Genomic DNA, 12,800 nt, shown 5'->3' with positions numbered 1-12,800 from the left:
AGTTATTTTACTAAATAAGAAACTCTACTTTTAGAGAACACACACAAATACACAAGTCAAAAGAAAATATAATAGTAGGAGACAGTTGCTGTAACTAAAACCCATGGAATTATTAATTAAGGACAGCTACAAAGAAATAACAATACACCATTTGAAACAATGGATGTAATAGCCTACTCCCCCACAAGGGAACAGTTTAAATCCAGTGTATACAACCTTGTGAACTTCTAAGTAATTTGATGGACTAAAAGCTTCTCCACAGTCCAGACACACTGCAATGAATGTACCGTATATACAAAAGGGAGAACTGCCCATTCAGCACTGCATTATCCACAAGTTTCACACATATTTTGCTAAATAGTTACTGTATTGATTTCAAATAATTGAATCATCATGATAATTATGACTAATACAATCTGAACTTACATGTACAATTTGCTTTATTCTTCAGGACAAAAGTGGTTCACAGGTCAATGGAAGGAACACTCGCATACACTTCAACAGCCAGGGGCCACCAAACAAGTTAGGTCTTCTTTTTCTACAACAATGTACACAAAAAGCAGGACCACATAAATAGTTGTCAATTAAAATCATCATACATCAATAATTAAATTATACACATCTGTGAGAGTGGATCAAATTCATTTACAACTTCCAATCAGCATTTTTCTTCCTTATGGTACAACGTACAGTATATTCACATTTCGGAGCATCCTTTGCCTCCACACGAGTTCGTCAACAATGACCCATCAATAAAAGAGACCTTCGTTTGTCCATAGCATGACCCTTAACCGTTTAAGCACTACGCCTATAGTTGTTTTTGTGAGAAATACTGAAAACAGTCTAACTACAAGCTCATTAAGTGTCACATGATCATCGCAACGTGATGTGAGCTTGTAGATCTGCTGTTTTCAGACATGTTCGCCTATAATGGCACCCAAAACAGGGAGGCCAAATTCAAGGTGTTTTTTTATATTTTGCCTAACTATTAATTAGGATTTACTATCATTGTCAAAACGTTTGCCTACAAATCCATTTCTATCTAATTTTGTCAGTTTGCAATTGTCAACAAGAGTGGAAGGGTGATCATGGATTCATGTTGGAAGCTGAATGTTAATGAACTCATATGAAGCATGCCAGTGAAACGATGTACAATATTCTACCACAACAGAATAGAATATTGTCTAAATCAGTGCTAAAACAAGTCAATGAGTTTCCTCAAAAGCAAAAACATACCTTCCAACCACCTTCAGAAATGACACCACCAAACAAACGTATGTTCTACAGTGGTGAGTTGTGACCATGAGGTAAACCAAGGCACTAAATTATTAAACAAAGGACGTAAAAGACATTTTAAACAATAGTTAATTTATCTTCATTGAGCTTTTTTGTGTTTTGTTTTAATTGCCATGTTCAAAGACTGAATAAAATAACTGGCCCCAACAGATTTTAAAAGAATGACTTTAAATATTAACCGTGTTCCACAGGAGTGAGTCTGATGGGGTGCCAATGACCCCATCATGAATTATTCATCAGGAATACCTTGACATTTATTTCTATATTATCGTTTGGAACACAAAGAACTTGGAATGACCTGCCTGATGTGTCTGCTTTCACTTCACTTTCTAGCCTGATGCAACCTTGATTTAAACGGGATGATTTACATGATTTAAAGCTTTTTAATAATGTTTTTTTTTTTATTAACTTTTATTTACTATTATTTTTGCTTGTTTTAATGTAAACGGACCTGCAAAGTATCAAAATGGTTTTGTTAATGACAGACACCAATATCTGGTAAGGACAAGCAGATTAAATAAATAAAAAAGTATTTAAATGTCAAAGTATTCCTCTAAAGGTGTGAATAAAGCTTAACTACAGTACTACATGCAATGAGACTATCTGCTGTTAATGAGGACATGAAGCATCAGAATCAGATTATGATGCCTCCTATACCACGGACCAACTTCAAATGATCTTATTATTAGATGGTTTGGGTACAGTTACAGTAGGCCCCAAGATATCTACAGTGACATTACAGTGTTATTACAGCCCTGCAACAGGCCGAGGCAACCGGCCTCATTTATGCTCTGCAATACAAGGGTGATGCAGGATACATGTATCTTAAGGTGGAGGGGTGCTCCACACCATTTTGTGTTTCTAGATGGCCTAACAAAATGAGAGGGATTCTGCCCTTGCTGCAAAATGATGCGTGAATATGTTGCGTCATCACTGCAGAATGCAATTTCAAATGAAAGCGAAGGCAGTTTAAAAACGTACTCTGATCCCACCGAACATCAAGAAGATCTTTAACTCCGATTTATACTTAGTCGCGCGGTGGTGTCGCACGGCGAGAGCTTGTAGGTCTGCCATTCTCGGCCGTGCGACAGTGCATAAATTAGGCTTTAGGCTCTACTATGCCCGTCAACCATCCAACAGATCCTGTTAGCAGACGAGTGTTTTGACCTGAGATGGTGATGTTATGGCAGAGCTATAGTTCCACCAGTGAAGATGAACTCTTCACTGACCTACGGTTAAAAGGTTACAGGTTATGGCTGGCCGGCCAAACCCAAAGTGTCAGATGGATCGCAGGATTTAATAAAAATAAAATAAAGGAGTGGATTTATAAAGGTACCACCAGTGATGGGGAAGGGATAAAGTTGAACACATCAGCGAAAGCTCTCTGTGCTTGCAGGAAATCAATTCTGTTAGTAAGGCTGCAAGTGTTCTAGAACACGTCAAGTACTTGAGAGGGATATAGCTAATTCATTATTAATTTATACCCCATCACATGGGGGCATTGTTTGCCGGCAAGAGCTGATCTTCAAATTAGCAACAAACTAACAACATGTTCCATTGTGGCGTGTTGTTAACTTGCCGTTAGCTTGAAGTTCTTGTCAGCAAGTGACACCGTCGTAACTATCGTGGTTGGTCTACGGGGCTAATGCTAATACTACAACAAGCCAGACAGGCAATGTCAGGAGGTGACCAGGCTAAAGGCAAAAGAGTGTCAATATACGCAACATCAAAGAAATGGATCGCAGCCTCGCAAAACGCAGCACGGCTGGAAGGAGAAGATTTGTAAATCTAGAGGTTGAGGAAATAAAAAACGGGGAAATACTGTACATGAAATGTCCTTCATTCGAGTGGAATAAATACTGTCAAAATGCTTTTATCACAACACACACGCCTTGAGCAGACTATGGAGGTGGGAGTTGGAGGAGCACATCCGGGGAGCAGGACACCAAGTAAATGACGCCAAAGAGCAATGAGCAGCCAGTTCACCCACCCACCCATCATCTCCAGACTGCATACACACACCTTCCCCACTCCCCGCAGAAAGGACAGAAGTGACAGAGATGACATGGGTTGAGTTTAGGCGTGTTAATCCGTTGCTGCGGTGGATGCGGTGTTGGAATGTGGCGTCAGGTTCTGGGATGGACAGGAAAGATGTCTCAGGTCAGGAAAGACGGAGGGAGGGGGAGGAGGGTTGGTCGACAGGAAGACATGTCCTTATGGAGGAGAGAGGGGCTGGAGTGACGGCGGCACCATGTCAGCGCTATAGAGACAGGGTGAGACAGAGACAAACGGGAAAAACGTTTAGTTCATGAAATGGAAAGGATAGAAAAACATGCATATAAACCACAAAACAAAGCACCGATATGGGACAACAGAAGGTATGGAACAAATAAGGAGTTGATACGCATTCGTTTACCCTATTAGACATTATGGAATCAGTGTGCATGATCAAACTATAAATGGGAGGCACAATATTTTCCGACAGCATTCTAGCCGACGGGGCAACGGTCCGCTCCGCAGCGGGGGGACCGTCGCTGCGATGCGAAAAAGCGATGGTCCGACATGCGCTGCTCCCGTGCTTGCGGTTAGGGTTAGGTTAGGATTGAGGTTTCGGATCAATATGCTGTCGGAAAAAAGACCTGCACCCACTATAAATATTGCAATAATTCTTGAAGGGTACTTGTTATTAAGAGTTCTACTTCAGCAGCACTTTTTTAAATGGGTAATTTAGCCCGCCTTGATATATTAGAAAGAAACTAAATGTGCAAAAACTAAACTTAAAGAGTAACACTATATGCTATATATAATAGCAGAGCCCGGCCAATACAAGATTTTTGGGTCCGATACCGATCGTGATAGAATTTTTTTAAAGATTAAACAATCAGGACACATCGGCTGCATTATCAGTTTAACTGCATAACCCGCGTTCCACGCTATTTAATCCATTGTCTCCCCCTGCGTAAGCGAAACCTGCTATTTGTTTTATGCGTTTAATTTGCCGTTTTGTAATAATTTAAAAGAAATAGCGGATTTGTCGCGGACCTGGTGACGAGGTGGACGTGTTATGATGACATAACCGGAAATCAACCAACCGCCGGCTTGCAAGGGCTTCTGGGAAACTGAGTCCAATGCAAAGTGAACGAGGGGGTAGGGACAATCTTAGCTCGCTTTGCTCTTTGTCTATGACCCAGATCACGGAAGTGGCTTTTTTGTCGGCTCAAACTCAAATCATTGGAATGTTTTTAAGCAGATTTTCATGGATCAAAGGCGCAAATACTTCGGCGTATGCTCCAAAGGTAATTAAACAATACCGGCAGCCTCGGAATATGTCATAAATTAATATAAAGCCCTCAAAGTGTTAAATAATTTCCAATACCAATGTTGTCAGAAATGTCCAATAATAGCCAATATATCGGTCAGGCTCTGCCACTGAGTTCAGCATTTCATCGTCTGCGAGATGATTTGGATCGTGAGTTCTGGGCCCGGGCTGGTTTAGACTGAGCTCTACCTCCACCGCACTTATTGGTATTACTGTTGGCCGCCTCGGTTGTTCCGCGTCTGGCCTCTCTACTGACCCCATATACACTACTCTTAGCAGCCGACCCAGGGGCAGAGTGAGGGGAGGCTCCCAGGGAGCCGACGGACCGAGTGTTGAGCTGAGAACACGCAGTGTCTCCGTCAGATGCGTTGCGGCTCGTAGATACCACTTGTACAGAATTAGGCGTGTTGGCTAATGCTACATGCTGTTTTCTTCGCACGGAAACATCTACGTTTGCCTTTGACGGGGGGTTTGGGTCTCGTTTAGCGGTGCCCTGTGCTTCAAACGTGTTAGTAGGACAGACAGACAAAGGTTTAGGTTTAATTGAAGAGGTTAGTTTCTCTATCGATGAAGAATACAAAGAAGACTGGCATGTGGAGCCAGAAGAGTGAGCGACGTGGGTTGAAATAAACGTGTCCTGGCGTGCGGGATTGGAACCCCTCCGGGATGTGGCGCCCTTTCTCGTATCTCTGACGTACGTCTTGACCAGAAAACCTCTGTCCAGAGAATCGGCCGACCCCACGTCACTGCCGAGCTCTCCGGGATCTGACGACGACGCGTTAAAGACATCGCCGACGCTACGGCTCCTAACAAAGGTGGAATCCCGGGAGAGGCCCTCGCCGCGGCGAGACCGGACGCCCGCCTGGCCGGGGGGCTCGGGGCGACGTGAGAGGGGGGTTCTTACGGGGCTTGTGTGGAGGCTTCGCGTCAGGGCTCGGAGGTGGTGGGTGGCCATGGCGGGGACGCCACCGCTGCTGCCGAAGACTGGGCTGGCGCGCGGACTGCCCCGTAGCGGAGGGGGGCGCGCCGGGCTGCTGCGGGGGCTCCTGGGGGCCCGTCCGGATTTGGTGCCGAGCTCCTTAGCCCGGGAGCGGCGGGGACTGTTGCTGTGGCTGTGGTGGGGCGAGACGGGGGCCTCCAGGTCCTCCAGGCGCTGGGTGAGGGCCAGCTTCTGCTGGATGGCCATGCGCAGCAGAGAGTTCAGGGTCTTCTTCTCGTCCTCGGCCGCCGCCAGCTGACGCTGCATCTCGTCCAGCTGGGTGACGTATTGGTCACACCTGAGACATGCACAAAACACACGCCATGCATCATCACACAACATGCACAGAACACACACGTTAGAAGAATAAAACCACATGTGAAAGTTTACATGCACACCATATAAAAAGGTTACTGTGAGAAATCGGATTAATCACACTTTCAAGCGTTGTTTATTTGGTCGCTTTAAAAACCCAGTCTACATGCACAACAAAACCATTTTCACGACCATTACAATGCACCCAAATTGATTATCGTCTATAGCTTACTTAGTGCCGTTTCCTTCCCGTGGCAAAATGAGGCGTTTTCTAATAGTCCTGTTTAGGCAAAAGTTAATCAAACTAAATCAATCAATCCACATCTTTTTCTAAACACTGGCAAAAATAGCCGATCTACAAGATCACTAAGGCCTTGTACTGTAGATCAGCCATTTTCAGCTAAGTCTCAGGGATTCGCAACCTGTGGTATGCGTACCACCACCGGTGCACGACGACCTCTCTGGTGCTACGAGGAATCTTCCTGAAAATGACAAAGGTGGGGGTGGCCGGGGGACTGGTGGCGTGCTTAGGAGGTGGCGTGGCTGGCGAGTTAAAAGCTTTAAAACAGCATAGATGGCCTACACACTGTATATTGTTAGGTGTATGCTATAGTATTAATGTATGTGTATGATGTTGGTACTTGGAGAGCCAAATATTTTGTGAGGTGGTAAAAAGATTGAGAACCACTGAGCTACAGTAAGAGATTTGGTCTAGTTGGGGGGGAAGGGAATGGCAAGGTAGAGACACCTGGGGTACCCTGGTCGTTGACGATGTTGGGTTTAAGTGGTTAACCAAAGATTTCTCCATATATACACAAACGTAATGTCTCTAAATGCCCACAAGATGGCATCAGAAAGCTTGCACCAGTGGTGACCTCTTTTCTGTCTGTAGAGCAATCCTTCTTATGGATAATCAAATGACAGCTCATAAGAGTCTGGAGACAGACCAGACGTCTAATGCAGCTCCATAAAAATAGAAAAACACTTCCTGCATGGCAATGAACAACTAACCAACTAAACATAACAGTAACATAACCAAGAAGAAATTACAATAAGGATGAAATACAAAAGTATGAATCAATTTCAAACATTCCAAGATATGGACACACATACACACACTAACTTAAACTTTCTCTCAAGACACGCTAGAGCCCACGTGAGAGGAATTTAATGAAGTAATGTATTCTGTGAACAGTAAGTCTAAACCTGGACGCGCGCGCACGCACACACACACACACACACACACACACACACACACACACACACACACACACACACACACACACACACACACACACACACACACACACACACACACACACAAACACACCACGAGAGCCAAAGCCAGGTCTCCGGTTCGCTCTCACTGCCTCTTGTCATTAATCTTCTCCTCTGAGTGAGACGACAGGTTCCTGAGTTGGTCTGTTGTTACCACAGGCCAAGGCATGTGCTTCCTAATCTTCACGTGAGCCTGCGCAGTGTCCCGGACTACCAGAGGCCTAAGAAGGCCAGCTAAGCTCATTAGGTGACACTAACTAGCAGCAGTGAAAACCTGTCCCACTGTGACAACAAGCACCGATACAGAGTGTGAGGAATGGTAAAATAAAATGGTAAATGGTGCATTTATATAGCGCCTTTATCCAAGGCGCTTTACATAGATTGTGCATTACATTCACCCATTCATACACCGATGGCAGCGGAAACCATGCAAGGCACCAACTAGCACATCGGGAGCAATTAGGGGTTCAGTGTCTTGCTCAAGGACACTTCGACAGTAACTCTGGGGGAGCCCGGGTTTGAACTGGCAACCTTGCGGTTCCCATCCAGGCACTCTACCCCTGAGCCACCGCCGCCCGGAATACCAGCGGTACCTGACAGACACCAGACAGGGTCGATAAACCTGTTTGAGGGTCAAACAGATGGTTAGAACAAGAGTCCATGCTCTCACTGGACGGCATGAGTGAAAACACTCTTTAATTAGGATTACAATGCGTAAGGCTAATTTATACACCATAGTACGCTGCATGTCACTTAGATACAAAGATCCATCAGGTCTATCTACAAGCTAACACCGTGCTGCATCGCATTAGCTTGTATATTAGTTTTGTTTCTGCAAGACACACCCTCGTGCGTGTTTTACTAAATTACCAGACTCCAAGAGGATACAGTTTTATCCTAGAGACCATATCATTTTTCTCTAACATCATACTCCACTCAGAGAGCAAAAGGTCCACTGAGTGTACAGTCAATTTTAGAGGTTCCGGTACAAAAGAACCAGAACCAGTGAAGATATTTTCCCATTTTTTAAACACGTGAACCCCAGCATCCCTATTCTGGACATATCAAAATAGGCGAACAAATAGCGTGTTGTGAGCTTATAGCTCGGATATTTTCCAGTGTGTGACAGCGGTGCCCAATGTAGTATAAATAAGGCTTTTCTAACCAATGACCGTTTTCCTAACACATTTATGACTTTTGATTCATTTGCTTGGTGATCTAAGAGTGATCAGTACACACACCCGTGTAACCGAGCTTACCGGCTGGCGAACATGACGCGCAGCGAGGAGAAGGTGGCGGCGTCCTCCTTCAGTGCTTTGAGCTCGTTCCTCAGTTTCAGCATGGTCTCCGACACCATGCACTTCTCCGTCTCGTACTTGGTTTTCAGGTTGGCCAGAGCCAACTCTGCCGTCTGAAACAATTAAAAGGATATATTGAGTCTAGTACAGACAGCCCAGCCTGAGTTCAAGAGCCCAGAACCCGGCCAGACAGATTACGTAACGTAAGTCTGTGCAAGTCAAACCAAATTAACAAGGGAAGTGAAATCTATTACATCTCAAAAGTAACTTATCTCTAGTTAGTTGAACAATTCATACATTTTATGTCTAAAAATTCTGCCTATCCCATGCATTCTGAAAGTTAAGCCCTATATACTCCATCGTACTACGAGTATGAATAGTGAAAATCTGCTGTTTTCTGCCATTTCTCTCTCTCTTTTTTTTTTACATTTGGACAAAAGGACAGAATGTCAAAACAGGATGCCGGGTTGAAATTAGCGTTTAAATGAATTATAGTCTGAATCTTTATAAAGGTGGATATGGAGCAGACAATCAGACCAGTGTGTCTGTGTGTGTACTGTAAAAGGGGGGCGCTAAACTGTGAAAAAGCACAACAGAAGCAGATCACACACCGTCATGAAAATATAACCTATATCACATCAATCACATCAGGACGCTGTGACAACTGTGCCTATGACAATAAATAGGGCAACCACACTGACACTGCTTATGTCAACATATGTTTATTCATTCAATCAAAGATTTCCCCACGATTTTACATTATCTAGTCTAGTCATTTAAACACCAGTAACACTGACAGTTCTGAGGCTAAATTTAGCATTTAGGGTCATATTACAGTAAGAGGGGAAATGATTGAACCACTAAACTCTACTGGAAATAGATCAAATATCACACACAATACAAGCTCACAGATCAGCAATTTCCGCTATTTGTGTGTGAGTGTTGTACAATCAAGTATAAAATAGGTCTAATATGCCCTTTCTGGGCGGGAACCCCTTTTGGTGTTTTACTTTGTTTGTTGTTTTACATTTTGGGGTTCTGTACAGTATGTACAGTATTCAAAAATGTAAATAAATATGCTATATAAATATTTTAAGTTTTTCAGAAAACTTAGGTCAGGATTTAGAGGCGTTTTTAGAATCGGCCTTAGGCCTAAATGGGTTAATCGGACTAATCGATTCGATATTTAAAAAAAATCTTGATCATTCGATTAATCAAAATAATAAATCAATAGAATAATTGCCAACAAAATAATGGACAGTTACTTTTTTTAGTGGTCAGAATCAGATCAAAGGGCTATGCCAGTGTCTCTCCCAGTTCCCCAGTTCCTCAGTGACACAAAGAAAACACTGACGTTGACCTTTGATCCTCCTAAAGGATTACAGTGTGCTGAGGTCAGGTCACTGACTGACAGCAGCATCATGGTAAAAACAACAGAGGGGCAGCGGTGGCCTAAAGGTTGGAGTGAGCAGTACGCTTGTGGTCAAAAGATTCCCAAAGTCTGGGTGAATGACTGACACTCAACCCTCCCTGAGTAACAGCTGATGAATTACCCAAGAGCAAGGAACTGAACCCCCAACTGCTCCTGTGGAGCAGCACAGTGAGCAACAGTAATAATAGGACTGTGGTTGTACAGGGCAGCTCCCAGTTTTAAACCTGCATGTGATTTTGAAGCAGGGCGAAAAAGAGCTTTCACAAACCTCAACCTACCCCGTATAAATAAAGGGTGAAAAAACTGTTGTCCATTCTACGTCCTTGAAATAGCAGCCCAAAACACCAAATGTGGCCTGGCTTCAGTTCAGACATGACATGGCTGACAGGCTGAGGCCTTTCAGTATTGTTAGCCTGTACATCTGTTGCCCAGCGTAGGCAAACAGCATGACTGACAGCATGTGGTCTTTTCACATGTCTCCCCGCTTTTGCATTCACTTCACTGGTTTCCAGTTTTTGCCCGCTCCCAATTCTAAACACTGGTGATAATGGGTGCAACAGTTAATCCAATTAATTATTATGCAGATGTCCTCGTGGACATGAGCTGGTGACGTAAATGTATGTCATAAGTAGAATACCTCGCCCCTTTACCAACTCAACCCCGGGAAAAGTGTTAATGTAGTTAACAGTTAATTTAGCATTTCCCTCCCTCCCTGAAATATGAAATTATCTTGTATACAGATTTATTTGATTGTATAGTAGTTTTACTCTGTAAAATCAAGGAAGAATAACATGGGACAGAGACAGTGACTGCTTAATTAAGTTAATTTAGGTTAATTTAGTTTTATTAAACACATTTCTTCCATATGTAGCCCATGTTTTGTAATGGCATCATGATGCTATATTATGCCCATGGATATACAGAGTGAACTTAACAATTATAAATGAATATAATACATTTTATATAATCACCGACATGAATTTGTGTTTGTTATTTACAGCTAGGTAGAGTAGTGGGGCGAGATGGAAAAGGGGCGACCGTACCCGTTACCCATAAGTATGTATGACAAGGTTTTCACAATGCTCCAAGAATAATTTGGCCTTTAGCTGGACAACACTCACACACGTACTAGACTCTTCTCCCGCCTGGCTGAGTCCCAAGCTGTAGAATGACCTTCCCCCCTCAGTCAGAAATGCAGACTCACTACTACCCAATATACAGTCTGAAAAGGCACCTCTTCAGACTCAACCTCACCCTGATAGCATTCCTCTCTCCTTGTATGCTAGTTTATGCACTATGCAGCCAGATAATGTTTGGTATTTGTTGTTATTTGGTTTTTGTTGTTTACATTTGTATTTTAGATAGCATGTTGTTTAAAAAGACGGTGTGATGTTTACTTGGTAGACCAAAATTACTTCCTTTACACTTTATTTAAGAGACCATTTACCCTGTCATTTGATGACTAGGGTTCATGACATTTACTCCGATCTTGCACTTATTGTAAGTCGCTCTGGATAAGAGAGAGTCTGCTAAATGGTGTCCATGTATACTGTAAGTATCCTACCTGTTTGTTAGCCTTGAGGACGGTCCTGAGTGTAGCGATCTGTTCTCTCTTGGTGCTGAGGAGGGACTTCAGTTTCAGGACTTCCTCCAGGAGGGTCTCGGGATCCCGATCGGCTTCGATGCCGCTGCACAGCGCCGAGCACGGCAGCGCGCCCCTCTGCCGACACAGGTCCACTGCCACCTTAGGGAGCAGAAAGGAAGTTGACACAGGCCTTAACCCATTGCGACCAGATTCTGCAAATAACTTAAATCATAAATCATGAAAAACCAGTTTCTATATCAGTGGTTCTCAAACTATTTCATGTCAAGGACGGTACCCCAAACATTATATGTAATTATAAACATTATATGTAATATGTGCAAAGATTTGCACATATTTTCACGATTTTTCAAAAACTAGATCTACAAGCTCGTAGCGCTGCACTCGGTGCCATGCTATGACCTTGTAGATCTGCGGTTTTTCAATAGCTAAAGTTTAAAATAATGGTTAAAGTGGTTAAAAGCTAAAGTGACATAGATGCGTTAATGAATGGCTTAAAGAGGTTCAGACATCAGTGTCAACAAAAGAAAATTCTGTTTCACGGGCAACGCTGCTCTTGGACATTAGGTGACTGAGAGAATAATCATCTTTGAGAAATCTTGACATAATCTTTAAGTGTTTCACTCCACCCGTGTCCAATTATTGGTTCGCTAATCATAGCTAAATGCCAAACAATCTGCTTAAAAGGCTCAGAAATATATTATGCAGTGGAACATTCTCTGCAGGGGATCAACATTTTCACAGTGCGCTAGACATGACATCTGCTGACATTCCTGGGAGAAAGAAAAATACACTACCAAATTACAGCAACATTCAGCACAAATATATTATTATGATATGTGAGTTTTCATATCATGATTAAATATACATTTTCTTTATTTCTTTCTTCACAGAATCAGAGGTGTTACAATTCACCAGGATCCTGGATGGCTTGATTCTAAGATTACAATAATTTATATAAATATTTTTGTAAATCTCTATGGGAAAAATAATAATGGATGATTTTTAGTGGAACCAGAAAACCACGCCCACTGCTATGCCCTATATATAGGGTTTAAAATTTCAAGATAACAAAATGACAAGAACATCCTTTTATGCATGGGAACATTCTATGTGATACTGACTGGTGCAGCTCAACTTGGACTCTCTAATTATCTAAGCTAGTCAGACCTACAGGTTATATTAAGGTCAAGGCCGTCCTGAGGGCGTGACCCGTTCCTAGAGAGACTCAACCACATCAAAATGTCTGGGCTCAGCATTATGTCTACTGACTCTCTAGT

At 42.9% G+C, this 12,800-nt stretch overlaps 1 protein-coding gene across 2 annotated transcripts in view; it reads right to left on the bottom strand.

Moving 5' to 3' along the window:
- Positions 1–439: 439 nt before the first annotated feature.
- The window catches only part of LOC308316088 (protein bicaudal D homolog 2), a 30,100-nt gene continuing 17,739 nt past the window's right edge, over positions 440–12,800 (bottom strand). The window contains exons 8-11 of one of the 2 annotated variants that reach the window (XM_080764453.1): positions 11,482–11,661; positions 8,447–8,598; positions 6,142–6,189; positions 440–3,556 (exon numbers count right to left, since the gene is read on the bottom strand). In XM_080764453.1, coding sequence (XP_080620579.1) covers positions 3,511–3,556; positions 6,142–6,189; positions 8,447–8,598; positions 11,482–11,661 — 426 coding nt within the window. In that variant the 3' untranslated portion in view covers positions 440–3,510. Of the gene's footprint in view, positions 3,557–5,519; positions 5,893–6,141; positions 6,190–8,446; positions 8,599–11,481; positions 11,662–12,800 lie in introns of both variants that reach the window. The other variant, XM_080764452.1, reaches the window with a different exon arrangement.

This window comes from Protomyctophum bolini, assembly GCF_963924005.1.
Source record: "Protomyctophum bolini genome assembly, chromosome: 5".
Taxonomy (NCBI): domain Eukaryota; kingdom Metazoa; phylum Chordata; class Actinopteri; order Myctophiformes; family Myctophidae; genus Protomyctophum; species Protomyctophum bolini.
The sequence above is the reverse complement of the archived record's forward strand: the minus strand, read 5'-3'. Positions and strand labels throughout refer to the sequence as shown.